We start from the raw sequence: 22,474 nt of genomic DNA, 5'->3' as shown, positions 1-22,474 counted from the left end.
AACATTGTATTTTTAATATATTTTAAAGATTAATGTATTGTGTTATCCACTTCCTTTTCCTCCCACATGTCTTGCATTCAAAAATGATATTGGGTATTGAATATTATATCAATAGTTATAATTCAATAATTAATTCGTCAAAATGAATTTAAATTAAATCCCATTAGATGTAAAATGTGACTTCAAAATTATATAAAAAAATCTTAAATATCAATGTAAAAAGTGATATAGATTAAAGTTAAAATATGCTTTAAACCAAATATTTATTACAATGGAGAAACTCATCAAAGATGTTAAACCAAGCAAGCAAGTTGGTTTTTTGACAAACATTTAAAGCTAACACAATGAGATAATATATAAATTAATCATTAGATGGAGAAGGAGCAATGTCGGATTCTGGAGCTGGAGAAGGAGAACCGACTTCTGGAAATCCAAATTTTTTTATAAGTTCTTTAGCAATAAGTTCATTGGCACTGTCCGATGGATGGTACTCGTCCCAAAATACATATTTGGTTCTATCTCCGCACAATGTTGATGCCGGTGTGCATGTAAGCGCTGGTCGAATCCTCCCCAAAGAACAACATGGCGAATCAGCATTAGTAAATCCTGCAGAATTATTCAATCATGACTCTGATGTACCATCCATTTTTCTTCCGACGATATCATTTTAAAAGGAACTATGAAATTGCCGACAAAATTATGATCTTTGGGACAACATATTTCCTACGTCGCAAGTACTATTTGGTATGATTTTCTCCAAACGAAACAGTTTTGGTGACGTTATAAACTATTTCCATAGAAAATTTTGATTGAAAAAATAGCGCATAAGAAGAATTTATTCTATTTTTCTTTTTAATTTTAATCATAGTCTATATATTTAAATGGTTTGCATTTGATACATTGAAACTGTATTTTTTTTTAATTTCACAATTAAATTTTAAAAAATTATCACATATTTTATTTAAATATTTATTTTAATTTAAATATTTTATTATATTTCGTAAGACACTTGTTAATCCTTACTCTTACTTGTGGAGTCCAAAATTACATTGACAAGTGTATCAAATATTATTCTTATTTAATTTATTATTTAAGTTTCATAGTTAGTCTTATGACTCAACCTATCAATAACTCAATTTGAAAATGTGTAAAATCTTTTATTTTACAAAGTAACAAATATTAATCTGAGAGGCTTCTTGTCTTTTCATATGTTTATAAAATATTATCATAATGAGATTTGGACTTAAGGTACCATGATCTCTAAAGCTTTAATTTAACCATTTTAATAGATTTTTATATAATTTTTTGATAATTTAATATTACTATTTTGGGGTAATAGACTCACCATATTTGTAGGGATTACGAATCACATCATCTACAACATCATAAGCATCACCAAACTTGAAGCTAGCATTGGTGAGTTTAGGTTCCAAACTGATTAATAAGTTGTTTGCAGCTTTATTGAAACTAAGAGCTAGCTTATTTGCTCTTTCTTGGCACTTTCCTGTCGTACTTAAGACCCTTTGTAGTGGTATGCAACCCATTGGTCCTAAACCAAACACCATTAACTGCCTTGCTCCTAACTTGTGCAACACCTTCAAAGAAAAAAAATTAAAAACCAACATAAACACACTTAATTAGCATTATATTAGTTAATGAAAGCAAAGATTATTATATATTTACCAGGAGTTGTTTTTCAAGTGTTTCCATCAAGTATTCGACAAAAGTTTGATCATTGTATGTCCAAGAATCTCTGTAAACTGGCATTAAGTAATTGTTAATGAAATCATTGCTCCCTAATGCAACCACATAACGAGCTTCTTGAAAGAATTTATCGCTTGCTTGTTTCCCAAGTTTCTTTGTTATCAATTCAGTTGTCCCATGAAATAGTTCAATCTGTTTCCAAAGTGACAACCTTTGAATCTGCAATAACCAAATACAAGTTATAAATATTTATTCTAAGATGGTAAAAGTATCATGGAAGCTATTGTACTAGGAATTAGATTACATTTTGCCGTCCTATATTTAAAATCAAAGAGTAAACTGATTCTTTCTGTTAAAAATTAATCCATCCATTTTTATAGTTAAAAACTGTTATGCTAACAGAATAACATATGTATCTCATAGTGACGTACAATGACCAGCTTTTAATAGTAGAAATAGATGGATTTTTTAACAGAAGGATCAACTTACTCTTTGATCTAATGTGTAGGGACTAATTTACCCGTTTTTTGAGTAAATAAGGAAAATTTTAATTCGGGTCTTAATACAAGGGCCTCGAATGTACTTTTACCATTTTAAGATCTAAGTCAATGGTGGTGAATCATGTATAATTAGGGTTAAAAAGCAAAACTTACAAAGTAAGTTCCTGTTTCATTCAAAACCCCACCACCCCCAGAGGCATAATTTACCCCATTTTCCAATATAACATCCTCATTTACAGATGGATCCAAGAAAGCTGGTGGCCTTGGGAGACCTGTGCTGTCACCTGATATATACCAATACAACATTACACAACATGAAAATACAAATGTCGTAATATTGGTTATAACATGATAAAAAATATGAACACGATTCGGATATTCTAACAGCAATGTATTCACTCTTTGATCAAAATTACCTATTATATCAGCAACGGTTCGGCCATTAGTGAACCTTCCATTTGGCAGACCATTGCCAAAATCAATGCCGTAATAAGGCAAGTTCGCCTTAGCCAATGTCATCGAAAGGCGATTATTGTTACCGTTGTCGGACAAGGAATCTCCGAAAATGAATTGTACGGCCTTGCCATTACAACCTTGAATAATGGTGATTCCAACAAGAACCACAAGTAGTAAACTCAGTGCTATCTCTAACTTCATGTTTTTTTCTTAAGACAGGGGATTGCTGTGTTTTCTCCAAGACCTTCAAAAATGGGTTATGGGTTGGAAATTTGATGCTGCAAAGCTTGGGTTTTAAACACTAAGGGAAACATCACTGTTTAAATGAACATGTTTGTAATTAACAGCAAGAAATGTATAGGATATATTTGTCTGATAAACCAACGTACTTTGCTCTCTAGGGTTTTCAAACCTAACTTTAACTACCCTTTTACTGTTGCAGAATCCAATAAAAAAGATATTCCATTCATATATTAACGTTGATTGTAAACTTTTTTTCTACCATAAATTATCATTTATAATGGAAATTTAGAAGGTTTTTTTTTCTTCTTCTTTCTGGATTTATTCGAGTTTTACCTAACATGTTTAGTTTCTTGCCTGGAAGAATTGGAGGCTGCTGCTTCAAATGTTGGGCAAGAATCTTGGTCCAAATAAATATATATAAAATGTTGGGCAAACGCTTTTGTTAAAACTTCGGTTGAAATAATTGTTGGAATGAGTCGTCTTATTTGATAAACTCAGCAAATGAAAGGAAACAACACTCATAAGATATGTTTGGTGGATGATTATCATGCCATGTTCTATATGTTTGGTTGGCAAATAAAGAGAGAATTGGATTGGAATGATTTTTTTTAATCAATCTATTCTCTATCGGTTTTATGAGCTAAGGCTGATTTTGAAATTTGTTTAGACCTTTAGTTCAGTTTTAAAATTATTTAGGGAAATAAGCCTATTTTGAGAGAAAATTCTTCTAAAGATTTGAACATGTATTATCTCATTCATGAACTTTAATTACGATTCTAAATAAGTCTTGATAATTTATTAAATTATTTTTTTAAAATTATCTCTAATTGAATTGTGTGGTATTTCAAGTTCAAATTTAAATATTTTAGGTTTAGTTTATTTTATTTTTGGATTATTTTTGTTTTAAATTAATTTAAAATGATGTTATTTTCATATTGATTGTGAAAATAATAAAGTCATTCCATCTAAAAGCTAGCTTACCAAGCATAAACGTTGAATCTTTTCAAAATTTTATTCCAATTACCAAATAATGATTTTAATGACGAAAATAAAAATATAAAAATCTTACCACTCTTATTCTTATTAACAAACCTGAATTAACAAAAATCTTCATAAACTATAATATTTTTTCTTAATTATTGTAATAATAATCTCAATTAAATTAAAACTCAATTCGTATTCACAACACCTAACGAAACACCTCATAATTTATGTATTAATGTTAAACTCATATATATATTTTTCTTTTCATAATCCTATTTAAAGTATTTTTATTTATATATATATATAGTTTTGTAAATTACCAATTTATATTAAATAATTTTGGTTAAAAGACTTTTTTCATTTCTCTCAATATCAATATTGAGCAAATTAGTCGTTGTAAAAAAATTAGTACAATTTAATCTCTGTCAATTTCAAATGTGAGTAACTAAAGACAATTAATCATGATGTTAATATTTTCAATTAATTGTCATAATTTTAATTAGCATAATAACAAATTTAACCTCAAATTTTACATATTCATCAATTTGATTATGATTTAGTAAATTTAACTCACAGCATTTACATAAATGTGTGAATAATAAGGCTAAATTTATTGAATTTTTAGAATCAAAACCAAAATGACAAAATATATAAATATTAAAAGTTAAAATTATTATTATATTAATCGAAATTATATATAATTGATAAAAAGATATTAATATCATGATTAATTATTTTTAATTATTTACGAGATTAAATTGGATATCTTCGTATTTAATTAATTCTTTTCTCACAGGATTGGCATCGTTTGATTAGGTAAGGGGTGAAGTCAGCAAATTAAGGTTGATATTAGTAATAATAATTGAAAGGAAATTATACCAAATTGGTGAGCTCAGCCTATGGCTGTTGCTTTCAAACTTTTATTTATATTCAATAATCAATATACCATTCCGATACTCAAAGGTCCTTACCCTTACAAGCTAAGGAAAAGACAAAGCCATTTGATATATGCATACCACTCGTTTTGCCCCTTGTATTTGTGTTATATTGTTTGGTTTAATTATGGTATTAGTCCTTGTATTATATACAAATTGTAGATTTTATTCCTATACTTTAATTTATACATTTTTAGCCCCTATACTTTAAAATACCATGAAAATCCTTGTACTAGGTGTCATATTGCATTTTGTTCCTTCTACTTAAAAATGAATAAATTAGTCCTTGCATATTAGATCAAAATACAAACAGGTCTTTTCTGTTAAAAATTGACATGACTAACGAAATAACTAAAACAATTATACGTAATGTACCTTGTGCTGACGTACAATGACCAATTTTTAACAGTACAAGTGGATGAAATTTTCACTAAAATGACTAATTTATTTTTTGATCTAATATCTGGGATTAATTTACTTATTTTTAAGTAAATGAAACAAAATGTAATCTAACTCTTACTATAAAAACAACTATATATTTATAATGTGCAATATTTTATATTTTGTGTTAATTACTTTTTTTTTATTGTGTTTAAAATTTGTCTTTAGTTCAGAACACAACTATTTTAATAGTTTTATATATGTTGCGCATGGAATTTAGGGCCTTGTGTTGCATGAGCATGACATTATTAAGCACACGTAAAATAAGACAACAAAGGATATAAAATATGACATCGACGTAAAAAATATATCAATTTTATATAATATAAATTAATAATATGATTTATATGGCTTTAAGATTAAAACAATTATTTTTATATTGGAATAAGTTTATTCGATTTAATTAAAAATAGGTTAGAGATAACTTTTTAAATAATTTTTATTATTTGAATAATACTCAACTTACCGAGGTTCGAACAGTCTATGTTACATAAAACCAAAATAAACTATCAAACAAAACAGAAAGAAAAGGAAAAAATCAACCCTCAACTTTTACATTTTTATCAATTTAGTATTTATTTATTTTTAGTTAAAATTTATTGTCAATATTTAAAAAAATTAAAATTGACCATTAATTTTTCAAAAAATAAGAGTTTAAATATTATTTTAAGGAAAATATTAAATAAAATAGTAAAATTTTAAATATGGTAACCGAATGGCAATAAGACATATAAGTCTAAATGTACTTCATATATTTTTTGAATTTTGATGAACTATTTATATTTTTGAATTTTATTTTTAAATATTTTTAATTTTAAATTATTTATTGATGTGACATATAAGATTATCAAGCAGGATATCATATCAATATTGTTAAAAATTAATGTTTTAATCAATATTTTATTAAAAATTGATTTGGCACTTTTGAGAGATTAATGGTTAAATTTAGTTAAAAATAATAAAAATCAAATTGATAAAAATATAAATATTGAGGGCTAAATTTGAGATTATACCTAAAAAATGCAATAGCGTAAAGATGCAAAAACTTTAGATCTCAGCCGTAGAAACAATGAATCGAACATCGGTCACCATTAACAACACGTGAGAAAACAAATCCAGTAAAGAATCAACTCATTTTTGGTCCAGACAACAGCGGTGTATTTGGGCACACAGAAAACATAATCACTTATTTTACCTTTTAATTTTATGAAAAAGTTATTCTAGTTCTTAATTTAACTTTTCGTCTTTTTACCTTTTAAATTTATATTTTTGTCAAATTACTCAAAGATAAACGGAAAAGTTAATATTTTTAATTTTGCTAATGTTACAAACATGTAGATTGCCACGATGACATGTCAACATTTAATTATTTTTCTAAAATTTAAAAATTCAAAAGAAAATTATAAAACTATTTTAAAAAATAAAAATCATTAAAAGAGTATAAAAATAATTTTAAATTTTAAAAATTAAGTAAATACTAACATGTCATTTACGAGGAATTCACATGTATGTTACACCAGTAAAATTAACAATTATTAATTTTTTCATCCATTTTAGTTTGATTTGATAAAAATACAAGTTTAATAACTAAAAGAAAAAAATTAAATGAAAAAACTAAAATAACCTTTTTTTTTTTTTTTTAAGTTCCAGGGTAAAAAAATAATTATGCCTTTAAATAATTATGAAAAAAAAAAGTGATTACAATACATTACATTGCTGCAAAAAGCAGCGGTGGGGTTGAAACTTTTGGTTGTTTTTCTTTTGCAAAAGTATCTCTATTGGCTGATATCTTCCTATAAATATCAACAGCAGAATACAGGGTCAGTTCTTTATATATTGCTCTGTTTACTTTTTTAGCTACCTTTCCCTATATTCAGATCTCAAAAAGGTTCATTTCGATCTTCATTTGGTGTTATAAGATTCTTGGAATCTAAATTATGGGTTTTGTTGTTTGTTCGAATGTTAATCTGGGTTTTTGTTTGTTTATCTGAACTATGATTTTGGGTTTTGATTGCTTTGCTTGTTTCTAATTGTTTATTGTATCGTTTTCTTCTTTGTGGATGTTTAATGTTATTGACATTATTGTCTGTTTCATGTTTGTGAAAATTACTGTGAGGAATTTGTTGATAGAAAGAATAGTTTGTTGTCAACTACATATACGCTACTAAGGCAATGGAATCTCAGTATTTTTTCAGCCTTTGATTTGAAGGCTCTGTTAGTTCCTTTAGCTAGGCTAGGCTTTGACAAACCTTTTTTCCCTCCTTTACAGTGTGAGATGGCAGCAACATCAACAGCTACCTTCTTGTCGTTCCAAAGGCAGGGGAATGCACTTCCACAAACAAGGCCTTCGGCCGTAAGGTTTAGCCCCCGATATTCACTTGTGAGTTTCAGTGGCCTCAAGGAGGTGACATCTGTGAACTGTGAAACGGAATCCTCCTTCATCGGCAAGGAAAGCAGTACAGCTCTTAGAGGCTCTTTTGCGCTGAAAGCACGGAAAGCAAACCGGGCGTCTCGTTATGGCTTACAGCTGGTGGCATCGTACAAGGTGGCTATACTTGGAGCTGCAGGAGGGATAGGTCAGCCATTGGCACTTCTAATCAAGATGTCTCCGCTAGTTTCGGCACTGAACCTCTACGATATAGCGAATGTGAAGGGAGTTGCTGCTGATCTCAGTCACTGCAATACTCCTTCTCAAGTTTTGGATTTCACCGGTGCTTCGGAATTAGGAGATTGTTTGAAAGGTGCAAATGTAGTGGTTATTCCTGCCGGAGTTCCCCGAAAGCCTGGTATGACTCGTGATGATCTCTTCAACATCAACGCCAACATTGTGATGAGCTTGGTTGAGGCTGTTGCTGATAACTGTCCCGATGCCTTCATTCATATTATTAGCAATCCAGTTAACTCCACGGTACCAATCGCTGCTGAAGTTCTGAAGCAGAAGGGTGTTTACAATCCGAAGAAGCTTTTTGGTGTGACCACATTGGATGTTGTTCGAGCTAACACATTTGTTGCTCAGAAGAAAAACCTCAAGCTCATCGATGTGGATGTTCCGGTCATAGGGGGACACGCTGGTATCACCATTTTACCGCTGCTGTCAAAGACGAAACCCACTGTTAGCTTTACTGATGAAGAAGTGGAGCAACTAACTGTCAGGATTCAAAATGCCGGGACAGAGGTTGTGGAGGCAAAAGCAGGTGCAGGGTCTGCCACCCTGTCCATGGCCTATGCAGCCGCGAGATTTGTCGAATCATCCCTTCGCGCTTTGGATGGAGATGGAGACGTCTACGAGTGCTCTTTCGTACAATCCGATCTGACCAATCTTCCATTCTTTGCATCTAGGATCAAGCTCGGAAGGAATGGGGTTGAGGCTCTTATTCCATCTGACCTCATAGGGTTATCTGAGTACGAAGGTAAGATGTTGGAAGCTCTTAAGCCAGAATTAAAGGCCAGCATCGAGAAGGGAATTGCATTCGTGCAGAAGCAACCAGTTACCGCTTAAAAACCCAAGTTTTCGACATACCAAAACTAAGCCTCCTCTCGAGAGAGAGCCAGGCCTGCATCAGTAGTTTCAGTTTTGCAGAATCAAAGTTTTTTCGATTTCTTTTTCCACTTACATCACAGAATATAAAATTTAGCAGGGCATATCGATGTTGTAGACAACAAAAACATAAACATTTCTGAATCAGAACTTTTGACAATCTAAAATAAATGCTACATTTCAACTTTCTTTTAATCTTTGGCAACATCCTTAAAACGCAATACATGACAGTCTAAAGCAGCAAAACAAAAGCAGAAATACAAGATGGCATTAGCGGCTCACCGCCTCTTTCCACGGCCTCGACCACTGCCTTTTCCACCACGACTGCCATTAGTTGCCTTGTTTGTATCAGGTTGTTTCATCTCATCCGGCAGGGGAAGTATATGATCGACACACTTCCGAAAGCTAAAATCATCGAAGGTATCGTCGTCATTGATGACAAAGAAACATTTACTTTTCCACACCGGATGGATTCGAACTTGGAAACCTTTGATCCCTTTACCAATCTTCTTATCAGGCTCTTCGTGACCTTTTTTAAGCAATTCAAGCAGCACCATGTGTTCGTACTGAAAAATATAAGGTGAATTATGAACCAGAGCTAAAAATTCCCAAGAAGCAATGATCGTCTAATGGACAATAAGTTTAGACATTATAATTACCTTATTAAGGTTGAGATGAGTAGCCCAATAATGAAGCAAATTGTAAAAATAATCAAACATCTCCACCGATGACCCGAATTCCTTCGGGCCAAGCCGGACGCGATTCGAAACTGAGGGCACTGAGTTTTTCTCGATGATTTCATCGTCGACGGACGTCTCCGCCTTCTGTTTCTTGGATACCTCGTCGCTTTCTCCGCCGTCTGCTTCTCTCTGGCGCTTCGATTTTGAGCCGCCGTTGTAGGCCAACCCAGCGTCGACGCTGTCATTGAAAATCGGGGAGGGCGGGACTTGGGTTTCGGGATTCATGTCTTCGGTTGGGGATTGGTCTCGACAGGCTCCGCCGATACCTCTTTCTCTTGCATTGCAAAAGCTAAAACCCTGAGGTTTTTGTTCTTGATTTTCTGGTTTTCGGAATAAAAGGAATTAATCTAGGGTTTTTTACTTTAAAAAATACTATTAATTATTTTAAAACTAATTGCTTATAGCACAAATAAGAAATATATGGGGGGAGCACTGAGCAGGCCCAGGCCCATTTTAATGGCAATTATTTAACCACTGCCAAAAATAAATTATTTGGCCTACAGGCTTCAAACCTGCGACCTTCGTGGTAATAGCAGGAAGCTACAAACAAATAATATATGAAGTGTTTTTTTTATTGGTTAGATGGTTATCTTTAAACTTCCGGATTTAAAAAAAAAAATGATAATATTTTAATTTTAGCTCCTCTAAAATTTTAATGATTTAAATTTAAATTTGATTAAACCTTGGGGCTGCACTGGTGATAGAAGCAAAGGTAACTTGGGAGACTGTGAACTCTAGAAGAAAAGACAAATCTTTATTGAATAACTTCTCTAACAGAGGTAGTCCACATGGAGAGGACCAATCTCCTGATACAAGCTGGAAAAATAAGTTCAAAAGATGAAAACATAGCAGGATCAAATACCCAATTTATAGCTTTAAGAATCAATCATTTGCAGCACAACAGAATTTGAAGATAAGCAAATAAATTAGGTGTGTATAGGTGGTAACATATCAATAGGCCGTGGACAAGGTGGCAGCCCTGCACCTGCCTTTGCCTCCACAGCCTTCATCTCGCCATTTTGGATCCAGACAGTTAGTTGCTCCAGTTCTTCATCAATAAAGCTAACAGTGGGTTTCGTCTTTGACAGCAATGGTAAAATGATACAGCCAACCGAGCTAGTAAACTCAGTTGCTCTATTTGTACAAAAAGTAGCATATGAAGGTTTGCTTTATTGGTTAGATGGTAATATTTAAATTTTTGGATTTAAAAAAGAAACGATAATATTTTGATTTTAACTCCTCTAAACTACTAATGATTTAAATTTAAATTTGATTAAAAAAAAATGCATATTCCTAGTGGTGAGTCGAGAAACTAAGCCACTAACATGTCTTGTATTACTGCTTCTGTTTTGTTTTGTTTTGCTATTTATTGCGTTTGAAAGATGTTGGCAGGGATTAAAATGCAGCATTTATTTGAGATTGTCAAAAGTTTTGATTCAGAAATGTTTACATTTTTGTCATCTACATTCTACAAACATCAAAATGCCCCTCTAAATTTTGTATTCTGTGATGTAATTGGAAAAAGAAATTGGACAAACTTCGATTCTGCTAAACCGAAACCACTGATGCAGCCCTAGCTATCTCTCGAGAGCAGAGTTTTGATATGTCGGAAACTTGGGTTTTTAAGTGATAAATGCAATTTCCTTCTCGATGCTGGCCTTTAATTCTGGCTTAAGAGCTTCCAAAGCCTTCTCTTTGTACTTTGTACTTGGATAAGCGTACGAGGTCAGATGGAATCAAAGCTTCAACCCAGAATGGAAGATCAGTCTGATCGGACTGCACGAATGAGCACTCCTAGATGTACCCATCTCCATCCAAAGCGTGAAGGGATGATTCTACAAAACTTGGGGTTGCACAGGTGATAGAAGCAAAGGTACCTTGGGAGATTGCGAGCTGTAGAAGAAAAGACAAATATTTATTGAATAACTTCTCTAACAGAGGTCGTCCACATGGAGAGGACCAATCTCAATTGTTTTGTTGGTGTAAAAACTAATATATGAAGGTTTTCTCTATTGCTTAGATGAGAATATTTTAACTTTCGGATTTAGACAAAAAATAATATTTTAATTCTAGCTCCTCTAAACTATTTATGTTCTAATTTTAATTTTTCAACACCTTAATTAAATGAAAAATATTATATTTTTAACTTATTTTTAATGATTAATGTATTGTGTTATCACTTCCTTTTCCTCCTCACATGTATTACATTCAACAAATGGTATTTGGTATTGAATAGACTAAATCTTATGATATTTAAATATGGGACTTTAAAATTATCAAGAAAAAACCTTAAATATCAATGGGAAAAAAGTAATATAGATTAAAGGTAAAATCATGCTTTAATACAAATATTTATTACAATGAAGAATCTCATTAAAGATGTTAAACCAAGCAAGCAAACTGATTTTTTGACCAACATTTAAATCTAATTTTTTTAAGCTCTTTAGTGATGAGTTCATTCATACAGTCCGGTGGATAATACTCGTCCCAAAACATATATTTGTTTTTATCTTCACACAGTGTTGATGCTGGTATGCATGTAAGCGTTGATCCAATCCTCCCAACAAACAACATGGCAAGTCAACATTAATAAATCTTGCAAAGTTATTTAATCATAATCTTCATGGACTATCCACTTCTCTTCCAACGATGTCATTTTAAAATAAATTATGAGTTTATCACAAATTAAATTAAATTAAATTACAAGATAATCAGTGTTGGATAATGTGATTTAAATTTTAAAGGATTTAATTAAAACTTCTAAAACTTATGTGAGATTTAATGAGAAATTTTATAAATTTTGATAGAAGTAATTAAAACTTCAAAACATTTTTAAAACATGATGAGAATTTATAAATAAAAATTAGGAGGAGTCTAATTAAAAAATTCATAAAATTTGAAGGACCTAATTGAAAATTTTAAAAGTCTAATGAATTTTCTTTTATAAAAAATGAGGGTGCAAAACCCCTAGCCCAATGACCGCCATTCCTAAAGTCAATCCGTGCTCGTATTTTCCATCAACTTTTACATTGTTCCTTCATCAAACTTTTTCTATTTAATAAATATAATAATTTTAAATTATTTTAAATTTCATCAAAATTAAAATTAAATGATCGTTAAATGTGCATTTTAATAATAGTTATTTACGAGTAAATAATTGTCGCATAGTGCTAAAACAAATTTATAGAATGATAATAATGAAACCATTAATCCATATCTTATTTTGGTACAATCAAAGATCTAGAAGGAAAAAAAATAAAGCTTGTTTTATATTTAATATTATAACAATAAAACAAATAATTGTCGGTTTTCACGAAATCTGGATGATTTATATAATAAAAAAAAAACAAATTTTATATATCTCTCCAATGTGTTATGTAGTTAAATCCGTCAACAAAAATTAAAAACCATAAAAGAAATTTTCTTTTCCCAAAAAAATATGTTTATTTTTCATGTTTTCACGGATCACATCTTTGTCCGAAATTTAGTGGGAGGGACAAAAATGGAATTTCAATTCATAACCATTGACGTCCGTTAACAAAAAAAAAAAAGAGAGCCTAAAACTTCAAAGCTTCGTTTAAAACAGAGCCCTACTAGTAAAATACTTACCTTTTCTTTTATTTGGTTTTTTTAGTTTAATTTTACTAAATTATATTTAAATTTAATATATGAAAGAGGTGGAAAAAAAAGAAAGGTCTTCAATTTATATCGATTTGATTAATTTCCAAGCAAAGGAACTCATTGGCTTACGAATCGGACTCTCCCACCAGGAAAAAGAGTTTCATCTTTTAGGTAAGTTCTTTTTAATTAATAGGTTTGTTTAGTTCTGATCATGATTGTGGTATTTTCTTCTTTATTATTATTATTTTTTAAAATTCTCTTTTAATTTTGGGAATTTTGTTTGGTTGTTTGATTGTTTTGAAAAGTAATGAAATAATTTGGGTTTTTTTTCCTGGTGGATATATTTGTGGCATAGCCTGTAGGAATAAATTTTCGAAATTTAATTTGAAAAAAGTCTTTGAATTATATAAGAAAATAAAGAATAATTGTTAAAAGAGAGAGTTACTATGGAATTTTAAAGCATTTAATCTTCATATGGAGTGATTTTAGTAACTACAAAAAAAGAGTGATTTGTTGTATGTTAGTTTTTGAAGGATATTTTGCAGTTTCAGCCTCATGTTATTATGATTTTAATGGGGATTTTATTTTTGCTGCAATGTTGTTTGTTATTATGTTATAACTTATGAAAACGTTTCCTTTCAGATAAAAGAAAATGCGTGATCATCTCGTAGTATGTGTTGACCGCCTTACGGAATCCGAAAGTTTGAAACCAGTGAATGAACCCGAGGTTGCAGGACCTTCGGGTGAAGGTTCTTTTATAGTTGCTGAGCCACATGTTTGTGCTATTGATGTTGAAGAAGTGAAAGAACACAGTTCGTGTGATGAAGAAGAACCGCTTATCCAAATGGTTGAATGCCGAATCTGCCAGGATGAAGACAACATTAACAATTTGGAGACACCTTGCTCATGCAGTGGCAGTTTGAAGGTATTCCTTGTTTTGGGAAAAATTCTAGACTTAATAGTGTAACAACTTAATCATGATATCGGCTATTTTTTTACGATGTAATGGTTTTGGCTGACAAATTTGTTATTATCCAGTTTGCTCATAGGAAATGTGTTCAAAGGTGGTGCAACGAGAAAGGAGACATAACGTGTGAGATATGTCATCAGGTATGCATTTTGTAATACTTTGTTAGTAGACGTTACTCCGTGATGTTTGTTGTCCTTGTAGTATATCTGTGTTTTCGGTTTTATCTCACTAATTGAAATAGTTTAGCTTCAGTTGAAATATTGGGCCTCTTTACTTAACTTTTTCCTGCAAAAATATTTGATTTGCAGCCTTATCAACCAGGATATACTGCACCACCACCTCCCCCTCGGCCAGAGGTTGCTACAATTGATATCAGGCAAGTATTTACTATCATGCACTTACCTAAATATAGACACAATGAAGATTGGTGTCGCTCAAACTTTGCTTGCTTTGTCTTTCCTGTTTGTGAGGATCTATATATGTCGGAACCTGTTTGGTGATCCGTAGGGATGGGTTACTATTGTATGCTAATCACCTCTGACCTCTTATTCCCCCTTTCTTTATACAGTGAGTGGACGGTTACTGGTGCTCCTTTGGGTTTACACGACCAACGGATTTTAGCAATAGCAGCAGAACACCGTATTTTGGATCATGGCTATGATGAATATGCCGAGCCCGATTCTAGTGGAACTGAATTTTTCCGTGCTGCTGCCTTAACTGTAAGCTTTTTGTTTCCTCTATGAAAATAAACCAGTTCATTGGATGTCCTATGTTTTTAGATCTTATTTTATCTGTTTATTTGCAGTTAATGGCTCTTCTATCCTTGAGGCATGCTTTGTATCTAACCAGTGGAGAAGAGGACGATGATTTATCTCGATTTATCTCTGTAAGCATAGCTGGAATTTGCATTAATCCTTTTCTATTTCACTTTTTTTTTTTTTTTGTAACTGTTTGATTCTAATTTTTCTATGCTATCTAGCTTCTCCTGCTTCGAGCTGCCGGCCTTCTTCTCCCCTGTTACATTGTGGCCTGGGCTATCAGCATATTTAAGCACCGTAGGCAGCGGCAGGTAATAGCTCTGACTTTCTTGAAGAAATAACAGCTCGGTTTTACTTAATCATGTCTAGGTTGATCAAGATAACAGAAGAAGAATACTGAAAATGTAGATTTGTATCTGCTTTTCAATATTACTTGAAAACTTTGGTTTTGGCAATTAGTCTTATACATTTTCTTTTCTCCAACCAAACCAGGAAGCTGCAGCTATCGCAGCGGCTGATGTTGCAGTGATGATAGAGGGAACACGACCTCGGGCTGTACATTACAGTATAGCAGCACCAGCACCTTTGGCTACTCCTCAACAGGAGCAACCTCAGGCCATACATTACAGTGTAGCATCGGGACTTTCCATGACTCAACCAGAGCAACCTCTTACCATACATACAGTATAGCGGCACCAGCACCTTTGGCTACTCCTCAACAGGAGCAACCTCAGGCCATACATTACAGTGTAGCACCAGGACCTTCTGCAACTCCTCAACAGGAGCAGCCTCTTACCATACATTACAGTATAGCAGCACCGGGACCTTCCGTGACTGCTCAACGGGAGGCATCACTTCAATAGTGTGACAGTCGTTTTCACTGGCAAGAAGCTTTGGTGGTGAATGTGTCTAATATGAGCCTATTCAATTTTCTTTTAGGCACTTGTAATCAAGATGTCCCTTCTAGTTTCGGCACTGAACCTCTACGATATATATAGTGAATGTCAAGGGAGTTGCTCAGGAGAAAAACCTCAAGCTCATTGATGTGGACGTTCTGGTTGTAGGGGGACATGCTGGTATCACCATTTTACCATTGCTGTCAAAGACGAAACCCACTGTTAGCTTTACTGATGAAGAACTGGAGCAACTAACTGTCTGGATCCAAAATGGTGGGACGGAGGCTGTGGAGGCAAAGGCAGGTGCAGGGTCTGCCACCTTGTCCACGGTCTATTGAAATGTTACCACCTATACACACCTACGTTATTTGCTTATCTTCAGATTCTGTTGTGCTGCAAATGATTGATTCTTAAAGCTATAAATAGGGTATTAGGTCCAGCTATGTTTTTCCAGCTTGCATCAGGAGATTGATCCTCTCCATGTGGACTACCTCTGTTAGAGAAGTTATTCAATAAAGATTTGTCTCTTCTTTTAGAGTTCACAGTCTCCCAAGTTATCTTTGCTTCTATCGCCTGTGCAACTCCGAGTTTTGTAGAGTCAGCCCCAAGTTTTAATCAAATTTAAATTTAAATCATTAAAATTTTAGAGGAGCTAAAATTAAAATATTATCATTTGTTTAAAAATCTGAAAGTTCAAAGATAACCATCTAACCAACAAAGAAAACCTTCATATATTATTTTTTCTACAAATTCGGTTGGTTGTAGCTTCCTGTTACTACCACGAGGGTCGCTGGTTCGAAGCCTGAAGACCAAATAATTTATTTTTGGCAGTGGTTAAAATAATAATTGCCATTAAAATGGACCTGGGCCTGCTCAGTGCTCCACCCCATATATTTCTTATTTGTGCTTTAAGCAATTAGTTTTTAAAATAATTAATAGTATTTTTTAAAGTAAAAAAAGCCTAGATTAATTCCTTTTATTCCGAAAACCGGAAAATCAAGAACAAAAACCTCAGGGTTTTAGCTTTTGCAATGCCAGAGAAAGAGGTATCGGTGGAGCCTGTCGAGACCAATCCAACAACCGAAGACATGAATCCCGAAACCCAAGTCCCGCCCTCCCCGATTTTCGATGACAGCGTCGACGCTGAGGTGGCCTACAACGGCTGCTCGAAATCGAAGCGCCAGAGAGAAGAAGACGGCCGAGAAAGCGACGAGGTATCCAAGAAACAGAAGGCGGAGAAGTCCGTCGACGATGAAATCATCGAGAAAAACTCAGTGCCCTCAGTTTCGAGTCGGGTCCGGCTTGGCCCGAAGGAATTCGGGTCGTCCGTGGAGATGTTTGATTATTTTTACAATTTGCTTCATTATTGGGCTACTCATCTAAACCTTAATAAGGTAATTATAATGTCTAAACTTATTGTCCATTAGACGATCATTGCTTCTTGGGAATTTTTAGCTCTGGTTCATAATTCACCTTATATTTTACAGTACGAACACATGGTGCTGCTTGAATTGCTTAAAAAAGGTCACGAAGAGCCTGATAAGAAGATTGGTAAAGGGATCAAAGGTTTCCAAGTTCGAATCCATCCGGTGTGGAAAAGTAAATGTTTCTTTGTCATCAAGGACGACGATACCTTCGATGATTTTAGCTTTCGGAAGTGTGTCGATCATATACTTCCCCTGCCGGATGAGATGAAGCAACCTGATGCAAACAAGGCATCCAATGGCAGTCGTGGTGGAAAAGGCAGTGGTCGAGGCCGTGGAAAGAGGCGGTGAGCCGCTAATGCCATCTAGTATTGCTGCTGCTTTTGTTTTGCTGCTTTAGACTGTGTCATGTATTGCGTTTTAAGGATGTTGCCAAAGATTAAAAGAAAGTTGAAATGTCGCATTTATTTGAGATTGTCAAAAGTTCTGATTCAGAAATGTTTATGTTTTTCTCGTCTACAACATCGAAATGCCCTTCTAAATTTGGTATTCTGTGATGTAATTGGAAAAAGAAACCGAAAAAACTTTGATTCTGCAAAACTGAAACTATACGTCGAAAACTTAGGTTTTTAAGCGGTAACTGGTTGCTTCTGCACGAATGCAATTCTCTTCTCGATGCCGGCCTTTAATTCTGGCTTAAGAGCTTCCAACGCCTTCTCTTTTAAAAACTTGCTAAAGCTCAGGGTGTTTGTGGGCTGCACAGATATTTTACAACTAAGAAGAAAAAAGTCGTTAATTTTTTTTTAATCTCATTATAAATTTAGATCATATATACTCTTTTTAATACAATACTTAGAACTATTTATAATCTCTCCAACTCATAAATAGGAGATTAATGCGATTCAGCATACTCAAATTCAAATTTTCCTATATTAATAACAATACTTATACTAATCGAGTTAAAATTCTATCGATAATCTATTTTATTTTCTAGTGAAAAATTAATAAATATATTCTCGATATCTACAACAAATTAATTTTTAATATACAACAATCTTTAGATATCTAAAATATTCCAATAAAATATCTTTTAGCTATTTGGATCTCTTTAATAATAATTTTTAAAGAATCAGTTTATTGTGATTAGATTAAATTACAAAACAACCAATATTGGATAATCATATTAAATTTAAGAGAGTCTAACTAAATTATCAATTTTTTAAGATTTAGTGAGAAATTTTATAAATTTTATAAGTTAAATTAGAACTTTAAAATATTTTAGAGGTATAATGAGAATTTCAAAAATGTAAAGGGACCTAATTAAAATTTTTAAAAGTCTAATGAAGATTTTAGAAAATTCAGGGGGCAAGGGCCCTAGCCCTAATGACCGCGATCCCTGAAGTCAATCCATACTCTCTAGTCTCTATTTTCCATCAACTTTCACATGCTTTCTTCATCAAACATTTTTATTATATTCATTTGGTGCAATCATCAATCAAATTAACAAAAAAAAAACAGCAGATATTGAAGGCAAAAAAATAAAATAAAAAAACAAAAATTAACGTTTGTTTTTTTATACATTGATATTTTTTTCTGTTTTATTAAAAAACGTATTTAAACATAAAAAATTGGTAATAACAGAGTTTAAGAAGTATATCGAGATGGTTATACTAAAAAAATTTAAAATTAATATTATAACAATAAAACAATTATTGTCGGTTTTCACGAAATTTAAATGATTTATTAAAAACACAAATTTAATATGTTTCTCCAATGTGTTATCTAGTTAAATCCGTCAACAAAAATTATAAATTATAAAATAATTTTATTTTCGCAAAAAAATAATTTTTCATGTTTTTGCGGATCATATCTTTGTCCGAAATTTAGTGAAAGGGACAAAAATGGAATTTACGTCATAACCATTGACGTCCGTTAACCAAAAAAACAGACCCTAAAACTCCAAGGCTTCATTTAAAACAGAGCCCTACTAGTAAAATACTGAACTTTTTTCTTGATTTTTTTTAGTTTAATTTTACTAAATTATACTTAAATTATATATATAAAGAGAAGAAAAAAAAATAGAAAGGTCTTCAATTCATATCGATTTGATTAATTTCCAAGCAAAGGAACTCGTTGATTTACAAAGGAAAATCTTCTGATAAGAAAATTTCGACTCTCCCACCAGAAAAAAAAAATTTCCATCTTTTAGGTAAATTCTTTTTATTTTATTATGTTTTGATTCTTTTTAATTAATGGGTTTGTTCAGTTCTTCATCATGATTGTGGTATTTTCTTCTCTCTCTATTTTTTAAAAAATTCTCTTTTAATTTTGGGAATTTTGTTTGGTTGTTTGATTGTTCTGAAAAGTAATGAAATGAATTGGGGTTTTTTTTCTTTCGGTGGAAAATTAAGAAAAAAAAACTAAAGATTTTGTGCAGAAATATTTGTGGCATAGCCTGTATGAAGAAATTTTCAAAAAAAAAAAAAGGAGAGAAGCTTTGGATTATACATGAAAATCAATAATAATTATTAAAATAGAGAGTTTCTATGGAATTTTAAAGCACCTGTGTTTATATGGAGTGATATTAGTAACTATAAAAAAGAGTTGATTTGTTGTATGTTAGTTTTTGAAGTATGTTTTGCAGTTTCAGCCTCATATGTTATTATGATTTTCATAGGGATTCTTTTTCTGCAATGTTGCATATCAATATGTTAATAACTTTTGAAAACCTTTCCTTTCAGATAAGCAAAATGAGTGATCATCTTGTTGTATGCGTGGACCATCTCACGAAACCCGAAAGTTTGAAATCAGTGAATGAACCCGAGGTTGCGGGACCTTCGGGTGAAGGTTCTTCTATAGTTGCTGAGCCACATGTTTGTGCTATTGATGTTGAGGAAGTGGAGGAACAAGGGTCATGTGACGAAGAAGAACCACTCATCCAGACGGTTGAATGCCGTATCTGCCAGGACGAGGACAACATTAACAATTTGGAAACACCTTGTTCATGCAGTGGCAGTTTGAAGGTATTCATTGTTTCAAAAAATTCAAGACTTAATAGTGAGTTTTTACGGTGTAATGGTTTTGGCTGACAAATTTGTTATTATCCAGTTTGCTCATAGGAAATGTGTTCAACGTTGGTGCAATGAGAAAGGAGACATAACGTGTGAGATATGTCATCAGGTATGCATTTTGTAATACTTTGTTAGTAGACGTTACTCCGTGATGTTTGTTGTCCTTGTAGTATATCTTTGTTTTCAATTTTATCTCACTAATTGAAATAGTTTAGCTTCAGTTGAAATATGGGGCCTCTTAACTTTTTCCTGCAAAAAATATTTGATTTGCAGCCTTATCAACCAGGATATACTGTGCCACCACCTCCCCCTCAGCCAGAGGTTGCTACAATTGATATCAGGCCAGTATTTACAATCATGCACTTACCTAAAAATAAACACGATGAAGATCGGTGTCGCTCAAACTTTGCTTGCTTTGTCTTTCCTGTTTGTGAGGATCTATATATGTCAGAACCTGTTCAGTGATCCGTAGGGATGGGTTACTATTGTATGCTAATCACCTCTGACCTCTTATTCCCCCCTTTCTTTACACAGTGAGTGGACGGTCACTGGTGCTCCTTTGGGTTTACACGACCAACGGATTTTAGCTGTGGCAGCAGAACGCCGTATTTTGGAGCATGGCTATGATGAATATGCTGAGCCCGATTCTAGTGGAACTGAATTTTTCCGTGCTGCTGCCTTAACCGTAAGCTTTTTGTTTCCTCTATGAAAATAAACCAGTTCATTGGATGTCCTATGTTTTTAGATCTTATTTTATTTGCAGCTAATGGCTCTTCTATTCTTGAGGCATGCTTTGTACCTAACCAGTGGAGAAGAGGACGATGATTTATCTCGTTTTATCTCTGTAAGCATAGCTGGAATTTGCATTAACCTTTTCGTAATTCACATTTTTTTAAATTTGTTTTGATTCTAACTTTTATATTTCTTCTAGCTTTTCCTGCTCCGAGCTGCCGGTTTTCTTCTCCCCTGTTACATCGTGGCCTGGGCTATCAGCATATTGCAGCGCCGTAGACAGCGACAGGTAATAGCTCCGACTCTTTTGAAAAAAGTTACAGCTCAATTTTTCTTATTACTTGAAATCTTTGGTTTTGGTAATTAGTCTTATACATTTTCTTTTCTCCAATCAAACCAGGAAGCCGCAGCTATCGCAGCGGCTGATGTTGCAGTAATGATACAGGCAACACAATCTCGGGCCATACATTACAGTATAGCAGCAGGACCTTCAGTGACTCATCAACAAGAGCAACCTCAGTCCATACATTACAGCGTAGCTCCAGGACCTTCCACAGCTCCTCAACCAGAGCAACCTCTGACCATACATTACAGTATAGCAGCACCGGGACCTTCGGCAACTCCTCAACAGGAACAACCTCAGGCCATGCATTACAGTGTAGCAGCATCAGGACCTTCCGCGACTCCTCAACAGGACCAACCTCTTACCATACATTACAGTATAACAGCACCGGGACCTTCCGCGACTGCTCAACAGGAGCCAGCAATTCAATAGTGTGACGGTAGTTTTCACTGGCAAGAGACTTCAATGGTGACAAAGACTATGTTATCCGGACTCCGGATAATACTTGTCTAATATGGGCCGTATTCAATTTTCTTTGTAAAAGTTTGTTTCATATATACGAAGGATCATATCTCTATATAATGTCCGTATACCTATCGGATATAGGTGTTGAACGGAGGTATTTTAGGGAGGAAAAAAAAAAAGGGGGGGGGGGATAATGCAGAAAGAGGATAGTAGGTTGTGTTCCTTATTATGTTGTACTTTTTAAAATTCTTAGCCAAAAGAACCCTCAAAAACATCAAAATTTCCAAATTTCACAGTTAGTGATTGTGCATAAATCTTGGATCTCATTGCTGTACGTATTATCATGGTTGTGAAGATGAATGGATAGTAAAAAAAATGGATATATGATGCTATATAATTTGAATATGCTTTGGTTTTAATGGGTATATTTAGAACTTTGAAAACTGAAATCATAGAGGAAAGCCATTAATAACAAGGAAGCATGGAGAAAAAAAGAGCTTGGAATCCTAAGGCTAGGTTTAGCATAGCATAAAGCACCTGATTGAATTTTTATTTTTTATTTTTCTCGTAATGATAAATTTAGCTTTTGTTGTTTATTTATTTTGTCACTTTGATCTTTTTCTTGTTTTTGCTACTTTGGTAGTCAACTTTCA

At 33.0% G+C, this 22,474-nt stretch overlaps 6 protein-coding genes across 8 annotated transcripts; 4 read left to right on the top strand and 2 right to left on the bottom strand.

Moving 5' to 3' along the window:
- Positions 1 to 228: 228 nt before the first annotated feature.
- LOC108451339 (GDSL esterase/lipase At1g74460-like) lies at positions 229 to 2,943 on the bottom strand. Its single transcript, XM_017749040.2, has 5 exons — positions 2,621 to 2,943; positions 2,358 to 2,488; positions 1,684 to 1,923; positions 1,346 to 1,595; positions 229 to 606 (listed from the first exon to the last, which is right to left on the bottom strand). Exons 1-5 carry the CDS (start codon positions 2,859 to 2,861, stop codon positions 362 to 364), a joined length of 1,107 nt encoding a protein of 368 aa, XP_017604529.1. The 5' UTR covers positions 2,862 to 2,943; the 3' UTR covers positions 229 to 361.
- Positions 2,944 to 6,936: 3,993 nt separating this feature from the next.
- Positions 6,937 to 8,972, top strand: LOC108453642 (malate dehydrogenase, chloroplastic-like). Of its 2 annotated transcripts, none has more exons than XM_017751871.2 (2): positions 6,937 to 7,083; positions 7,533 to 8,972. In XM_017751871.2, exon 2 carries the CDS (start codon positions 7,539 to 7,541, stop codon positions 8,760 to 8,762), a length of 1,224 nt encoding a protein of 407 aa, XP_017607360.1. In that variant the 5' UTR covers positions 6,937 to 7,083; positions 7,533 to 7,538; the 3' UTR covers positions 8,763 to 8,972. The 2 variants fall into 2 exon arrangements, with proteins under 2 accessions (XP_017607360.1, XP_017607361.1); XM_017751872.2 differs by having other exon boundaries at positions 7,074 to 7,151.
- On the bottom strand, positions 8,938 to 9,933 carry LOC108453643 (protein EMBRYO DEFECTIVE 514-like). The gene is made up of 2 exons (XM_017751873.2): positions 9,461 to 9,933; positions 8,938 to 9,367 (listed from the first exon to the last, which is right to left on the bottom strand). Exons 1-2 carry the CDS (start codon positions 9,764 to 9,766, stop codon positions 9,080 to 9,082), a joined length of 594 nt encoding a protein of 197 aa, XP_017607362.1. The 5' UTR covers positions 9,767 to 9,933; the 3' UTR covers positions 8,938 to 9,079.
- Positions 9,934 to 12,936: 3,003 nt separating this feature from the next.
- LOC108450765 (uncharacterized) lies at positions 12,937 to 16,323 on the top strand. The gene is made up of 8 exons (XM_017748526.2): positions 12,937 to 13,333; positions 13,805 to 14,087; positions 14,201 to 14,272; positions 14,441 to 14,508; positions 14,701 to 14,851; positions 14,938 to 15,018; positions 15,112 to 15,201; positions 15,383 to 16,323. The coding sequence occupies exons 2-8, from the start codon at positions 13,815 to 13,817 to the stop codon at positions 15,578 to 15,580; spliced, it is 933 nt and encodes a 310-aa protein (XP_017604015.1). The 5' UTR covers positions 12,937 to 13,333; positions 13,805 to 13,814; the 3' UTR covers positions 15,581 to 16,323.
- Positions 16,324 to 16,691: 368 nt separating this feature from the next.
- Positions 16,692 to 17,732, top strand: LOC108452273 (protein EMBRYO DEFECTIVE 514-like). Its single transcript, XM_017750048.2, has 2 exons — positions 16,692 to 17,180; positions 17,274 to 17,732. Exons 1-2 carry the CDS (start codon positions 16,818 to 16,820, stop codon positions 17,559 to 17,561), a joined length of 651 nt encoding a protein of 216 aa, XP_017605537.1. The 5' UTR covers positions 16,692 to 16,817; the 3' UTR covers positions 17,562 to 17,732.
- Positions 17,733 to 19,160: 1,428 nt separating this feature from the next.
- LOC108450332 (uncharacterized) lies at positions 19,161 to 22,135 on the top strand. Of its 2 annotated transcripts, none has more exons than XM_017747900.2 (8): positions 19,161 to 19,419; positions 19,952 to 20,233; positions 20,319 to 20,390; positions 20,555 to 20,622; positions 20,816 to 20,966; positions 21,045 to 21,125; positions 21,213 to 21,302; positions 21,414 to 22,135. In XM_017747900.2, exons 2-8 carry the CDS (start codon positions 19,961 to 19,963, stop codon positions 21,786 to 21,788), a joined length of 1,110 nt encoding a protein of 369 aa, XP_017603389.1. In that variant the 5' UTR covers positions 19,161 to 19,419; positions 19,952 to 19,960; the 3' UTR covers positions 21,789 to 22,135. The 2 variants fall into 2 exon arrangements, with proteins under 2 accessions (XP_017603389.1, XP_052878297.1); XM_053022337.1 differs by having other exon boundaries at positions 19,411 to 19,494.
- Positions 22,136 to 22,474: the final 339 nt, after the last annotated feature.

The sequence above is a fragment of the Gossypium arboreum genome, chromosome 11 (genome assembly GCF_025698485.1).
Source record: "Gossypium arboreum isolate Shixiya-1 chromosome 11, ASM2569848v2, whole genome shotgun sequence".
In the NCBI taxonomy this organism is placed as follows: domain Eukaryota; kingdom Viridiplantae; phylum Streptophyta; class Magnoliopsida; order Malvales; family Malvaceae; genus Gossypium; species Gossypium arboreum.
The sequence above is the reverse complement of the archived record's forward strand: the minus strand, read 5'-3'. Positions and strand labels throughout refer to the sequence as shown.